This window comes from Lipophrys pholis (genome assembly GCF_963383615.2).
Source record: "Lipophrys pholis genome assembly, chromosome: 5".
Classification (NCBI taxonomy): domain Eukaryota; kingdom Metazoa; phylum Chordata; class Actinopteri; order Blenniiformes; family Blenniidae; genus Lipophrys; species Lipophrys pholis.
The window spans coordinates 9,950,917-9,967,695 of record NC_137628.1 but is presented as its reverse complement, the minus strand read 5'-3'; the positions used below and the strand labels follow the sequence as shown (position 1 = coordinate 9,967,695).

At 41.0% G+C, this 16,779-nt stretch overlaps 1 protein-coding gene across 1 annotated transcript in view; it reads right to left on the bottom strand.

Annotated features, from left to right (window-relative positions):
• Positions 1–5,834, bottom strand: part of krt222 (keratin 222) — a 28,551-nt gene extending 22,717 nt beyond the window's left edge. The window contains exons 1-2 of the mRNA XM_080462679.1: positions 5,791–5,834; positions 5,511–5,714 (exon numbers count right to left, since the gene is read on the bottom strand). Of these exons, the coding sequence (XP_080318805.1) occupies positions 5,511–5,708 (198 nt within the window). The 5' untranslated portion in view covers positions 5,709–5,714; positions 5,791–5,834. The remainder of the gene's footprint in view (positions 1–5,510; positions 5,715–5,790) is intronic.
• Between the last annotated feature and the right edge of the window lie 10,945 nt (positions 5,835–16,779).

Below are 16,779 nucleotides of genomic sequence, written 5' to 3'. Positions count from 1 at the left end.
TTCTCGGCCACAAGGAATCCGGCGCGCTCCCGACGGCTACGGCCCGTGCGGAGCTCAGTGACGTCACGCTATCCCAGGCAGAGCACGCCGAGCGCCTCTGGTGACCGGGTGGGTAATCACATCGATTTCCTCGCCGGGTCGCCGAGCCGTTTGGCGCCCTCTGGTAGTCGCGTGGGTAATTGCAACCGCTCGTACCGCCATCTGGTGGTTGCATTAAGTCATCACAACTGCCCCGCGCGCCGACGCGCACCTAGTGGCCAGATCGGGTGATTACACCGGACCGCCGACGTCTACCTCCCTCTGGTGGACGTTCGTGGTCATTACCCTCTCACCAAGTCACGCCCCTTTCGCTCCACAAACCCGCACACACACACACACACATCGCTCCCCACACTCGAACACACACACACACACACACACACACTCACACACACACACACACACTTTATTAGCTGGCTTTGTTTTGTATTGTGTTGTTTTATGAGATCTTGCTTGATGTTTATTGATTAGATGTGATTCATAGATTGATGATTTAGGAATAGACGTTTGTTAATAAACACTTAATAGTTGAATTGAACGATTCTTGGTGGTTTTTGTGTGCTTTTCAGCGACAACTGCTGGTTGTAACAGTCAGTGCTCGGATTTACAGCCTTCCTTTCCTGCTTCAGTTAAATTGCGATTATCATTTCAATCAGAAATAATAATTTAAACATTTTAATTGAACTTTCTTTTTTAAGACTGATGTTTCGTTTAAGACCCTAACTTCAGCTGGTGCCCCGACTTTGATTAAGTAACGGTAATATTCAATTGATTAATAGTTTGAATGGTTTAAATCAATTTCAATGATTTTAACGCTTTGGGTAATTTAACACACCTAGGAGGCGTTGGCGAATGAATGCAGGTTTTCCACGGGAATAACCCGCATTGCTTTTAAATAATTTTAAGTGTTTCATCGCATTTTCTGTGGTTAATTACCCGCACTATTATTGATTGATCTGTTACCCAGTTAACCTAATCACAACTTGAATTGTCTCTAAGCTATTGTTCATTTATTTTTGTTGCAGATAGATAATTTGTATGCTTTATTAATTAATAAATTAGTCAATTTATTCAATTAATACTCAAGAGTGCTTTTAATCATTTTTAAGTGGTTTTCGTGCATCTCAGCATCCAATTATCCAGTATTATTAATTCATAAAGCGCAAGTTTATCCAATTAATAATCCTAACTGCATTTAATTCAATTTCAATGGTTTAGCTCATTCAAATAACTCATTGTATTTAATTAGTAAACCCCGACTTTACTTAATTAATTCCAACTCCTCCTTGATTACTCCCGATTGTTATTAGATAAATAACCAAACTTGTTTGATTAACAATCCATTCTAAATTACTTGCAGATCACCTTCGGTGGTCCACTCCACCGAAGTAATTCAGCCTCCCCTCAGTTATTGACTTACAAATCGCAGGTTTGTTTCATTGATAACTTGAATCATAGGTTGCTCTCCGTAATTTAATCATCACTCGTAATCAAGTACCGTTGTTCATTGATAGGTCAATAGCCATTTGTGACGCCTTCGCAGCTTGAGCTTTTCCCCGGTTACCCCAGCGAGTCGCCTCTTTTTAGCTCAAAGCTGTTGGCCGATAACTGACTATTTACTCCAATCAACCTTTATAGCTTTGCATAACTTACACTTGGTACATTACCTTAGTAATCTATTACTCCAGTAATCCATTACTTTGGTGGCCTACCGCTAGTGATCAGTAATTGTCAACCCGTAAATAACAATTTACTTCTGTTTGGCGATTCGTTTATATGTAAATTACCTCTGACAGGGTAGAACCTTCCGGTAGCCTACCACTAGGGTAATTTGCATATTCTGATCACACGCTGACCCCAACACCTGAGTGTGTCAGGAGGCTCAAACAGGCCTTTCTCACTTAAATGGATAGATAAATGACAGCGTGATCATACAGCCATGATTCGCCACTTTCTTATCCTCAAAGCCCCCAGAATGACTCAAAGAAAGGCTGCAGACTCCTGAGCCTGTGTCTGATTGGCCAATATATCACAGTGAAACTAAACAACACACAAAAAAAAACTGAGCAGTTTTCCAGCTCTGCGATGGATTCTAGAAAGTGTCTTATTTGGATTTCTTTGGGAAAGTGTAAATTTAGGCTGTCTAATATCTGTCGCCTTGCCAAAGGAGGTCTCAGACCACAAGCTGTGAAACACTGTTATATCATTGGCCTTATGGGTGCATTGAATTTGCTTTAATATATCAAAACAAAGCACAGTGACACAATATATTAAGTTTAATATTTTATTAGCAAATCACATATTATACTGATGGCTAACATCACAGCTTAAATAGCTAGCTAGCTAGTAGCATCCTAGATGTTTAGATAGCAAGCTGGATGTATGGGTGGGGGTCAAATCAAATTTCAAATCTGAACACAAAATGCTGACGTGCTTCTCTTCAAAGGATTCTGATGGAAAATTTCCACATTTACGGCCTACTACAAATAGAGCTTAAATTGAATTCTCTATCTGTACAGAGGAGACATACTTTGGATCTATTAATATTGTAAGACATATTTGGGGACACTTCTTGTATCATTTAACCCTCTCAAGGCCGAAACGAGTTTGTAATTCTTAATGCGGTCCTCCTACCTTCAGAGGTATTGTGATTCATGTGTGTGATGTTTAACTATGACCCTTTATTTCTCTCTGTCTCTAAAGCCAGCCAGATCAAAAGGTTGTACTGTTTACTCTCCATCCACACAGCTAAGAAACTGAACAAAAGGTGGGGGTAATAATTACCTCGGATTTGCTTGTCATTTCATCTTCATTTCACTCTCACTGTGTGGGATAAAGAAAGCTATGTGTGGGCTTTGTGAAATCAAAACACTGGAGAAATCCAAGCGCAAAAAAGGTGGGACACACATTAACATGCAAACACACCTTCTTTACCTTTTGTTTCCAACAAAACACACCTACACTGAACCGATGCCACATTTCACTTAGGATATTCCGTAACATCATTATGTGGCAGTCTGTGCACCTGACACTTCTCACAGCCTGAGCAGTGAGTGAAAACTTGATTATAGCTGATGTCTGAAGTCTGTTCACGTGTCATTAAGTCGACACAGTAAAGAAATGGATACTATGAAGCTTGTAACTTCATCTGAAGCGTCTCCTTGGATGTGCAGACAATGATGCTGACTGAGCTTTATAATCATGGGAACTTTTGCCAAACATTTGAGTGACAAGGTATGCATTGAGAAACAAGAAAGTAATTACAGTGTCTGACAGTGTCACCAACTCATGCTGAACGAGATACTAAATCCAGGCAGACGGGTAAAAACCGTCAAGACGAGTCATGTGGGATCGTTACAGCGGTAAATGATCTGCAGGGAAGTTCAGTCTTTTACAAGTCATGAAGGTTCACTGTGCGGCAGTCGTCACTGACAGGTGTAATAACACTGCTGATAATCCGCCACTGCATGTTTCTTTACCTCCATTCAACCATTCATCCACTGATTAGCCAATAAAACCAACCAAATAACCATTCATCAGCCAACCGACTGACTAACAAGTGATAGTCATTAGAGACCACTACTGCACCCTGTGTAGTGATTAGCAGTTGATCCATCTATTAATCAATTTATGTTTATAAAGCACTTTTCATACAGTAGAATGAAGCACAAAGTGCATGACATGTTAAAAACAGAGGCCCTCCCTTCGCTCACAGACATACAGACCCGTCCCACCACCCTTCACACCCCTCTCCTCTCCCACTCCCTCAAAGTGATTAAAAAAATAAATGAAAAAAAGAAAGTTACGGCTTATCCAGCTAGCAGTTTGTGTAAACGTGAACACTGTCATTGTGTCTATTTCTTTAACTGTAAATACTGTATTGCTCATTTGTTGAAGCTCTTCAGATTGACTCTAAATAAATCTGTGGACTTTCTCTTTCATCTCCGCTGTTCCAAATGATCACGAGGACGACAAACACATGTCGATCACACAAGCGCCACACAAAAAGGTTCCTGAACAAATAAACATCACTTTATGTTCTTCATATCCAATACAATCCATTTAAAACGGGAGAAAACCAACAAAGATTTCACAATTTATTACTCAGATTTATTAAACAAGTCCAACTAATCCTCAATAAGACTTTTTAATCTTATAATACAAAGATGGGTGTTTTTCATTATTGTGTGCACCTCACATATTTTGATCCTCTTGTCTGGAGAGAAGACTTCTATTCGATTTATAACAAGTACAGTGATTACCTTGAAAACAATTATCTATGTAGCAGTGATTTAATTTTACGAGATTGATATCTATTTTTCAATTATCTTTTTTGAGTTGTATCTATATTGTCAATATTTTTATATATTCTCACTGTATGATAATTTTTATTATATAAGCACCGCTTACATTAGAAAAACATTGGTTCTCACTAACTGTTTATATTAAAATAAAATAAAAAAAAATTTCCTGTAATTTCCCATTTTCTCTGAAACAATCTTCATTGGGAATAAAGTGACTCACATGGCTGCAGGATGTTCAGTTAGGAACAATCTCTTCCAGTTGGAATGAATGTTGTAATGAATGCTTCTTTTTTTGTCACTTTTGCTGCGGGCTTTCATCATAAAAACATTTTTTAATCGTTTTTTATTTTAGAAGAGTTGATGAGGTTTGGGCCACACAGTGGTTCGCTCTCTTGCCTCACAGCGAGAAGGGCATGGATTCATATATTGTCCCAATCTTTGTCTGCAGAGTTTGCATGTTCTCCCTGTGTGTGCCTGGGGTTCCTCCAAAAACATCCATGGTACAAAAACATGCACGTGAGGTTAATTGGTGCCACTAAATTGCCCTGAGGTGTGAATGTGAGTGTGTGTGTTTGTCTCTGTGTGTTTGTCTTGTGATAGACTGGCGACCTGTCCAGAGTGCCTATGGGTGACATTAAAAGGCAATCTATGGTACAAATTTCATTGTTAATAGACACTTCAATGGGACATAACAGAAAAGGTGAAAAAGCACCAAAAAATTGTTTTATCACTTATTCAGAGAAATTGCAAAAATCATTTTCATTTTATTGTATTTTAAAATTCAAATTCAAAATCTAGAATTCAAGGGTACTGAAGTAACTTTTTGAATTGGACATAAGGGTTGATATTGCATTTATTAAAATCAACAATACAAGTGTAAATCAGCTGTGAAGCTATTTTATAGTAATTTGAAAAATTGCTCTTGCAGGCTGTCATTATGAAGAAAATGAGCAGAAATGAGGAAATGACAAAGTATGGTCATTGGGGGTAATAAAGGGTTAAAATCAGTTTCAAGGTTGCTCACATGATGCAGCTGTCAGCTGTTTTTACGAGTGTTTGGTTAAAGCCACCAGATCCGTGCAGTGGCGATACAGCGTAATGATCAAACCTTTCTTCACAGTTTAAGGTGGACTTAATGATCCTGTCTGGCTTTAGATAGACTCTGACCTGATCTCGGAGCTCGGTGACGGCCTGCTCCTGCTGGGACCAGTCCTGGGAGTGTCGGCCGCTCCTCACGCCCCAGTCTGCTATCTGGGCCTCCAGCCGCCGGTTGGCCTCCTGCAGCTGGTTCACCTGCTCCAGAAAGCCCCGGAGGCGGGCGTTCAGGCCAGACATGGTGTGGCTGGAGTCCTGCAGCAGGTCCATGGTGCCCTGACACAGCCACATGTTTAGTCACAACAAGGCAGGAGCGACATAGATACAGTCAAAATCAGCAGCTGAACAGAACCTGTGAGCCAGCAGCGTCCTGACATCCACTCTGACGCGTATTTCCACAGTAAACAGTCATCAGAGATCACACACGGCTGAAGGCGTTTACAAGGTAAATGTTTACCCAGAGAGTCTCACCAGAGGTGACGTGGCTTCTCACCAGCACAGAGTGGCGCAGGTCAGTGTGTGTCCCCCACTATTCCCCCCCCCCGCACAGTCCTCCACTGTATCCCCGCTCTGTCCCCCCTCCGTCCCCCTCTCACCGGTCCCTGGGGGGTCTTGAGAGGCAGCAGGCCGGCTGCAGCCCGTGTCACTGTGTGGTCTTCAGGTTCGGCCACAGTAGAGATGTTCCTCTTGCCCCACCTCGCCCACCCCCAGCGGGGGGTGAACAGTGCTTACATCACCAACACTCTGGAACCCTTTGTGCTCTCTGATCCAGGATTACTGAGCCGCTTTCAAACGAACAGTGACGCTGGAGGGAATGTGCCGGGAGACACAGTGACAGGACGGCTGTGCGTGACTAGATGTGGACATTTCAGCTGGACATTAAATCCACTGATCAGACTGATATCTGCAGGCCTTCGTCAAGTCCAGAGGGCCTCATAGTCTCCATGCCGTCTACTTACAGTCTCTACACGCACCTTCTGCACACTCACACTCTGTACACACGGATACAGTTCATCATGTGTTTGTTTTTCACAGTTTCTCCAGTGCCGCAGCAGATCTGACAAAAACAATACAATGCAGAGTTTCAGTCTCTTCAGTTTCTTCCTGTAATCTTAAAACTGACAACGTATGAAGCTGAATCCAGGCCAAAAGGTTTGTTAAAATAATCTATTTTCATTTTTCCCTGTTAAATATATTGTTTTAGATTTTAGGTGTTATTTTTTTTCTCAGATACAAACTTTTAGCCCCGTCCTGTCGTGGGGGACGTGGTCTTCGACTGAGAAGGGCTGGGGTTGTGAGTGACAGCATCACAAAGATAGCTCAGGACCTTCCCCAATTATGTTGCTCCATTTTGAAAACACATTTGATGAAATGCACATAAAGCTATTAAATGGGTCAGTCTGCTCATTTTCTAACATCCGTCCAACTCATTGAAAAACAAATTTTCATTGTAACATTCTTTAAAAGAATAACACATCAGCACTGACTGGTTTGTCAAATATGGAAGAAAATAGTATGAAATAACAATTAATATATCTTCAGGGTACATTTTTACAGATTAAGGCATTTCAAGGGGTTAGCTCACAAAATTTGTAAAAAGAAAAAAGGTTTTCCTTTTTCAAATACAAAGAGCATTTAATTGTATTTTTTTTCCACCTGAATTTACACAAAGTCTGACTTTTTCAACAAGTTCCACCTCGGAAGCCGTTTTCAAAAACTTGCATTGTCAGTGTCTCCAAGCACCGTTGTGGTGTAAACAGACCTCTAAAATGCACCCAAAAGTTTGCATTTTCACTTGAAAACGTTGTGGAAATGGGGCCTCAAAAGTAGCCACATCTGTAATAAACTTCTTATTAGTTATTAGTAAAGGGGTACTTCACAACAATCATAACTATAATAGTTACTGCTTTTGAAAGAGTAGCTTGTAACTATGACTCCAATAAAGTAAACGCTACTACAATATTCAATGCTGTAAACAGACTTGTAATCAGTTACTAAAGTAAAGTAACTAGTCCTATAACTCCACCACTACAGTATTTAAAACTCTCAGGGTTCCTCATGATTTCCTTTGACCCGGGGTCTCCCTGTGACCCACTGCAGCTCCGTACACTGAAGACAGTAAGACGTATTTTTAAGAACTGAAAAAATTATGTTTATATGTAATAACAGTGAGTGTTGAATAATTCTTTAACAGTGCCAAACATGAGGAGTCAGGGTTTTGATGCTGCACATGAGGTTCTATTTTGGATTCCAAAGTTTACAAACACAAGGAAGCTGAGAGTAAAGCCACTGCTCTGAACACAACTCCAGCCTTCTGTCATTTTCTCAGTCAACCCAGTTCATATAGCAGCAGATCCGAGTTTATATTGTCTTATAACCTTGTCCAATGTCAGAGCAGCGTGACTTTCTCACAGTGTCTAAAGGAACATATTGAAGTCTGCATATGATACTGAATTTAAAATATTCCATATCAGAAAGGAGACGGGTCGAGAGGTCAACCTGTCTGAAACAGACACGAAGACAAAAATAAAGGCTTTTGCAACCCTTTTAAACCAGATTAAAAGATAAACTAGGGCTCGACTTAAGTTTCGGGTCATCAATGATGTAAAGATCATAGTTGTTTTTGTAACCTGCATGCTTGGTTGAACTAATGGGTGTGGCACAAAGAAACTGAGACAAATGCAAACAGAAGGGTAAAAAAAAAGTCTTAACGTGAGACGTCTGACTGGAACGGCTCCAGTGCGGAAAATAACACAAAGATGTACTTGTAATGTAATGCAGCCTGCCGGTGTCTCCACAACAGATCTGTGTTCCACCTGAGAAACAGCGACCCCTGTGGCTGAATGTGGCAACTGCAGGATGGATATGCAAATATACTTTGTGTGTGTGTGTGTGTGTGTGTGTGTGTGTGTGTGTGTGTGTGTGTGTGTGTGTGTGTGTGTGTGTGTGTGTGTGTGTGTGTGTGTGTGTGTGTGTGTGTGTGTGTGTGTGTGTGTGTGTGTGTGTGTGTGTGTGTGTGTGTTGCAGCTGTATAATCATGAGTGATGAAACAGCAGAATTCGACTTGTTTGATAGTTTTGAGTCAGAAATGATTTTATAAACAAAAGAAAATGAATAGCCTGGCTAATGTTTATATGAAACACAATGACTTTTATTTAAAAAGTTTTACTTTGGAATTACTTTTAGTCTTGTTCTTCAGCCATTATTGATGTAATCTGATTCCCTGTGTGGCTCCAGTGTGGAGGATATCTGATCCTTTCACTGTAACTCTGAAACAAAGGTTAATATGAGGAGTCAGTCTGAAGAATGAAGAAGGAAGGAAGTTGAGATTAGTCGTTACATGGAAGGAGGAAATGGAACAAGGCTAACAGATCTTTTTGTAAAGTATAGATAGCTGAAAAATACCCATTATTGTCACTTAATAGCAGTTGGAAAAATTCTTCCTTGAGATCTGATTCAACAACCAGCCTCATGAGAAACCAGTCTGACTGCGTGTAAAGAGCATTTTAGAAAGGCAGAGTCATTGATTACAGTAAATGTTGATATAAAAAACAAAAACTAACCCACAGTGGATCTTCTTTCAACCCTCGTTCTTCTTCTCCTCTTCATCCTCAGCATCCTTCCCCCTCCACAGCTCTCATCGCTCCCTCATACATGGCTGAACCATTTCATCTCGACCTATTCTCTCTCACTTCAACACCAAACTGTCACAATCTTCAGCAACTATCTCAGATTTTAAAAGCTGCTGAAGTTCAAGGCTCTTTGCTTCAGGCAGTACTCTGGAGGTTAGCATTTAGCATTTAGCTTGCATACAAAGTGCATTCAGACTCAACATCTTCCATGAATTCCATGAAGCCTTGAAAGTTTCAATAAGTGAAGTGGAAACAGATCCCTCAGCTCATTGAGGTGATGAGCGGTGTTATCCTCTCATACCGGATCACAGCGTCTCAGAGTAAATGATGTCATATTAGCCCGAGCGTGACGAGCTAGCAGCAGCAGGTTGGGTGGTGCAGGTTTATATCCAAAGTGTAGTTCCAGATAAACATAGTGACTCCATCTATTTCTATTACTGACTACAGTCTTTTGAAAAACTCCACAAAGGTCAGGCACACTTCCGGAAACCATTATCTGTGAACAGTGTTCCCTGCACACTCCATCCATCTCCGATACTGCTTTAACCTGTTCAGGGTAGTGAGGCACTCGACCTCAGCTTGCAGTGGACAAGGGTATGGTACACCTGGGCAGATTGCCAGTTCATCGCACAGCAAACACAGAGAGACACACACATAAAGCTGTGCCATTCAAAGAAGAAACCATGTGAACACTGGCCATAATCACTATCCAAATTCTTTCAGATCTTGTTTTCAGAAGAGGAGAGGAAGTCGCACCATCGGTACAAATCTTAGGCCCCAATTACACAATGATTCAAGTGAAAATGTTTTTGAGTTTCAGAAAAGTTTCACAAGTACTTGGCCACATTTTGAAAACAATTAGCATGGAAATGGCCGAAATACTGAAAATGGTGTAGTTTTCATGTTGGACCACTAGTGGATGCTGTTGTTTGTTTTTGTAATTAAACCACACACACATGCACGCAGAGAAGTATACGCTATAAACATCAACAATGGGGAGCACATGGACATTTGTATGGACAGACAACAAAGTTGCATTGCTATTATGGTGACTTTCAACTAAAAAACTACCAAGTGCCAGGAGAACGTGGACTGGGAGTCATGACACTCCGAAGGCCACCATTGGAGTTATTGTCTGTCTACTCGCGCATGTGCAGAGGTGCATGAAGCTAAACTATTTGCTATGCTGTAGTTGCATGTGCAGTAGCAGCTTTTCTCAAAAACCTTTGCTTCCCCCCGTTTCCATGGAGAAGGAGTCGAAGCATTTTCAAAAGGTTCCACCTTGGGAGCCATTTTCAAAAATGGCGTTTTCATTGGCTCTGAGCACTGTTGTCGCGTAAACAGAAACCCAGAATGCACCAAAAGCTTTTTGTTTTCACTTGAAAGAAAAAAAAAAAAATCAACAAATTCAGGTCTCACTTTCTAAAATGAGGACATTTTCAGACACAGGATTTCCCTTTTTCTTCAAGTGTTGTCCCTTCCCTCGTGAAAGAACTGCTTTTCTCATGTTGCAAACACTGTTTTTGAGGATATGCTTATCAGACGACTTCTGTGCTGAATAAACAGGCGGGCTTTGCTCAGCGGCAGGATGTGGGGATTATTATTAGCCAACACAGACATTGTTGTGTGATATTGTGCACAAATATTGTCTTTGCCTGCACTTTCATTCTCTCACCAGAGAATCTGCAGTCAGCTGTGCAGCTTGTGTGGTTTTGCTGACATTTGTTTGGGCTTGCAGTTATCGTCCATCAAAATGGAAACAACAGAGATGAGATGGGCTGATAATAGAGGGATATTATGTCTATCGCAGACATTGTGAAGTTTAATCACACACAAAGCATGCAGACTAATGAAACAGTGCCAGACAGGACACTTACTGTCATCACACTCCCACGTCCTCCGGCGATCTCGGCCTCCTCCTCCTCTTCTGGCAGAAGAGCGCAGCGATGATGACGGCTGCCTTTAACAGTCGGTTAGAATCCTGGAAAACAAATGTCTCAGGGCGTTGCAGCCGGCTCAGCTGGCATGGGTTATCCCCGCAAACTGGAAATGTCACCCGGCCTGTTTTCGGATTGGCATGTCGCCTCCTCACAGCCAGGAAATGGCTGCTGCTGTCTCGCCACGTTCACGGGAGCGTTTCAGGGGTAAAATGAGGGCTTGAAGCAGGTGTTGGTCAGATTGCAGGCGATGAGGGAGGGGGCTTCGAAAAGGGAAGGAAATACACAACAAGTGCACCTCAGATTATTGGTTTAACAACCAGCAGGGCCCTGGAGCTGACCTGTGTGACTTCACATTCCTCTGCTTCAGGGTGGGAGTTGAGGAGCTTTGATCCTGACTCATGTGACCCATCATTTTCCACGCAACACACCGTTTACAAAGCGTCTGACTGACAACAAATAGAAACACCTGTTAGAAAAACACGCGCCAGCTTCGAAGTGCTCCTAACAATTACAGAGCAAGCAGCAGGTTTGTGTTCAGACATGATATCATGATGCAAAGCACTTGAGATCACCACTGAAAACTATTGTGGCCTAAATCCAGAAGCAGAGTAGGGATAATCTTTACATAAACTCTTTATTCCGCTCGAGGGGTTACGTTCAGCTTAAGCATGTCTCATGTGCTTTTCCTTGCAGCATAGTGATAGCAGGCGATTAGTAATAAGTCGTCATTCAATGTGCGACCCTCGGACCTCATTTATACGTGTCAAACACTGCTTGAAGAATAATCGTGTACATGTTTACTTGGAACATTAACTTCAGTTATTGAACTTTCCAAAACTGCTTTATATCAAGAGTATTTTTATGTCTAGTGTGAAAAACGTCAACTTTATGGCCTCAACAAATCAGCTGATTTCTGTTTGGCACAGAAGACATTTTAAAGCCCTGTTTCCACCAAAAAGATATCTTCATGTGATAATGCAAAACTTTCATTAAGTTTTGGGTGTCTGTTTACATGTCAGTGGTCCGCGCTCCTGAAAAAACGGCTCACAAAGTGGAACTTTTCTAAAACAACCGTGTTGGCGGTGGCTGTGCATGCGAGCAACGGTCGTAGTAAACAGTTCTCCTGCACATGCTCAAATAGATGGACAGTAACAACAATGCTTGCCTCCAGAGTGTCATGACTCCCAGTCCATATTCTCCTGGGACTTGGTAGTTTTATTGTTGAGAGTCACCCTTAATAGCAAGCTAACTTTGTCGTCTGTCCACACGACTGTCCGTCTACTTTCCATGGTTAATGTTTATAACCTATTGTTCTCTGAGTGCATGTGTGTGGTTTCATTGCAAAAACAAACAACAGCATCCACTAGTGGACCAACATGAAAACTACATCATTTTCAGCTTTTCTTCCGTTTCCAACGGACATAGGTTTTCAAAATGTTAAATGTTAAAAGTATTTCTGAAACAAAAAAATACAAACAATGTGATTTCACTTTATGTGTTGTCATATACTGTATACAGCAATAGGATGTCAAACCAAAAAGGCCAAGAACAAGAACAAGACGGTGACATTCATGGGCATATGATTGAGGAAAGAGTCGCTTGAGCTGATGATTTTGTTGTAAAAGTCGGAACAAGCCCAGAATACTAATCCTCCACTGTTGTGTTGGTTTGTTGGCCTTCAGGTTAGCACATGTGGGTTCAGGGCTCTGATGTCATCATTATTGAGCAAATGTTTTCAGAACTCTGAGAGGCGGTTTAAAAAAATTACGCTTTCATTTTCATGAAAATCTAAGAACATATCCAAGAAAAACACATGTGGTTACTCCAAAACCTGCGTAGGTGTGAGCGGGGCTTGAATTGGGTTCAAGCATGATTGCATGAGTGAGTCTGTGCATGACTGATAACTTGTTTCTCAGACTGGAACCAGTGATGCTCTGAGGAAGAACTGGGAGAAGTCAATGGAGACAGAAGCAGGTTGTCAGGGATGTTTGTGTCTTTCAGTGAATACAGAAGTTGGAGCTTTTCAGTGAAGCACAGCTGCAGCTGAACAAATAGGGAATGCAAAATTCAAAAGGAGGAACTAAGTATTCCTCAACTTTTAATCAGACGGAGATACGACACACAGCTCAGGCCCTGATTTATTACCAAAATAAACTATGTCGCTTTGTGTTTACTTTGAGTGACCTCAAAACCTAACAAGAGTGTTGAAATGATGATTTATTGTCCTTCGAACTTCTTTAAAGGAAAATGATCTGCTAGAAACTGTATTGTTTCCCTGTTTGCTTTAGTTTTAGCTCCATGCAGTGAATGAATGGAGCTCCAAGTCTCCACACTATGAAATGTGACAACGTGAAGTCTGACGTGTTGGTAGAGGTTATCAAACATATCAGAGCTTTACTGCAGTACTGCAGCAAATGATTTCATCGTCAAACTGAACATCACCCTGAACTTCATCCTAAGCTTCATCCTGAATATCACCTCGAACATCACCCTGAACGTCACCCTAAACATCACCCTGAACATCACCCTGTATTTCACTCTAAACGTCACCCTGAACATCACCCTGAACATCACCCTGAACTTCACCCTAAACGTCACCCTGAACATCATCCTGAACATCACCCTGAACTTCATCCTGAACATCATCCTGAACATCACCTCGAACATCACCCTGAACGTCACCCTAAACGTCACCCTGAACGTCATCCTGAACATCACCACGAACATCACCCTGAACATCACCCTGTATTTCACTCTAAACGTCACCCTGAACATCACCCTGAACATCACCCTGAACTTCACCCTAAACATCACCCTGAACTCATCCTGAACATCACCCTGAACATCATCCTGAACATCATCCTGAACATCATCCTGAACTTCACCCTTAACATCAGTCCGAACATCATCCTGAACATTACCCTGAACATCACCCCGAACATTACCCTGAACATCACCCCGAACATCACCCTGAACATCATCCTGAACATCATCCTGAACTTCACCCTTAACATCAGTCCGAACATCATCCTGAACATTACCCTGAACATCACCCCGAACATTACCCTGAACATCACCCCGAACATCACCCTGAACATCACTCCGAACATCATCCTGAACTTCACCCTTAACATCAGTCCGAACATCATCCTGAACATTACCCTGAACATCACCCCGAACATCACCCTGAACATCACCCTGAACATCACTCCGAACATCATCCTGAACTTCACCCTGAACTTCAGCCTGAACATCATTCTGAAAATCACCATGCCATCTCCAGTGGGATTCCTGACTCAGAGATGGGACTACTGATGGCATCGGGAACCATGTGCAGTTTAACTTCCTGATCTTTTCCTGATTTTCCGGTTGAAGATGAAAGCTTTCAAACAGGTGTGACACTTGTTTTGTGGGAAGGTGTGGCTGCTTTCACTGAGTGACTCATTTGTGCCACATACACACAGTACCAACAAGACTGAGCTTATAGCAACCAACACTGTCAGCACTCCTTCGATAATCACATTTAATCAAGCTCCACCATAGGTTTGAGTTTCACTCTCTTCGATTAGAGTCTTGTTTTAACATAACTGATGTAACTTCAGCAAATATCCAGATTATATGTTAAAAGCACCTAGAAAGGACTGTGTTGTATGTGGTGCTATATAAATAAAGTAGAATTGAATTGAATTGAATTATAGAGCATCTTCCTCCTAGTAATTCGTGTACCTTCAGCTGAACTTAATGAGTAAATCAAATTGTATTAATGTATCTACAAAGTGACAGCTCAGCTAATGTGTCACATTAACATGTTAAAGGAGACTTTTGAGATTATTCTGCTGCTTCGTGTGACTAATTATTTGTTAGCATCATTGAGCACATAACTAAACTACTTTTTGAATAGGTAAGTAGTCCATGTAATCTACTGCTAATTTTCAGTCATTTGTACAACATGGAGGAGCTGCGTTCACTGTCCATATAAACGCATTTTTGCTTCGGTCAACAGTGTATTTTTCATTGGACTATTTTTCAGGTAATAGCTATAATTAGAGGTTTAATACCACTTGTGATTTGCGGGAGTCTGGTGTCATTTGGATTTGTTGACTTTAGTAGCAGTGGCAGAGGAATGCGAGTACTCCAGTGTAAGGTGATTCAGAACAATACAGTTGGCAGCATAGCAGCAGCAGCAGGAGGGGAAAAAAACGACTTCGTGTTTGGACACGTTTCTTTATGGAAAGTGTAAGAAACAGTTTGGTGTGGGGAAATTTCCCCGGATGAACTGGAAAGCAGGTGGAGGACCAGGTGCTATGATTCATCCTGGAAATCACTTTTACTCAGGTTCTTCTCACTCTACGAGGTTTACTCTTACAAATTTCAGTTTCCTTGGAAGGGATTCCTAATATTCTGACCATCTCATTATCATATATATGAGGGACGAAGAATTGAAATGAAATCAAAATCAAAAATAAATATAAATATAAACTGTCGAATTGAGATGTATCAGCAGAACGAGTGCTATCCAATACTTTACAAAGCAGACATAGGTCAACATAAAAATGTGGCTCAGTCTTCTTTCATCATACTAATGTGGTAGTTTGTGTAATCAGTGCTTTTGTTTTAATGACATTTCACTTTAAAAAACAGATTAAAATCCACGAGAAGCCATGAACCCCCTCTGATCTCTGATCGGCCCATGTTTACACTAGATAGTAGAAAAAGTCTTATTTTGGTTTTCTTTAATATGTTATGTCCTTCCTTAAGTCTGATCACTTCCTGCTGTGGACCCGACAGTACAATGAATTTCTTATGGTCTGATATATGACCCCTCCCTCACTGACCTCAAGAATCGCACCTGAACCTGAAGGAGCACATTTCCAGTTTTACCTTTTGTCTCTGAACCAAACCCACCACGCCTTCCACTTTGAAGCTCATCATACCAGTCACAATGATTAAGCATGACAGACATCATTCCGAACATTATAGTCCTTATAACAGAGCCTGGGAGGCAAACATGACATACTTACTACGACCTAAAGCTAATTTTATGAGCATCAGTCAAAGGAGCAGCTCTTCACACACTGTGTGAGATGATGATCATTTATTTATTCAACTATTTTCTTCTGTTTGTACATACTGTAGAAAAACATTTATAAAAATAGTTCACATATAAATGTATTCACCTCCCTGCAGCTGGAGTAGATATAAAGTCACCCATATCACACATGCACACAAATGGTGAAGAACAATTAAAGCTTATTTGATCTTAAACCTTGTCTCAGTTACTCATTAATATGTTTCTGAATCCTATGAAAAACATTTATTTCAGTGCCTGTGATATTTATTGTTTTGTTATTAAGCAAAGCCAAATCGAACTTCTTTTGGTTTTCTATACTCACAAGACATAATCGTACAAGCACACAGTGTGCTTCGCCCCCATTTATAGACACTGAGATATTTGGGAATGAACAACTTCAAATCTTATGTGTTGTTAAGGGACATTTGAAGACCTACTTTTTGACTTTTTAACTTCAGTCCTAAAAACCACAACAAGATTTTGATTTATGTCATAAAAAATGTATTGGAAAGTGTAAAACTGATAAAAAAAAATGTATTTAAAAAAGAAGTAAAAAAAACACTTGGGCTGCTACAGCTCAGTTGGGGGAGTGGGTCGTCTCTCGTTTGGAGATTTGTAGGGTCAATCCCCAATTTGTCGAAGTGTCCTTGAGCAAAACAGTAAACCCCAAATTTATATTGTGATGGATTGATGACCTG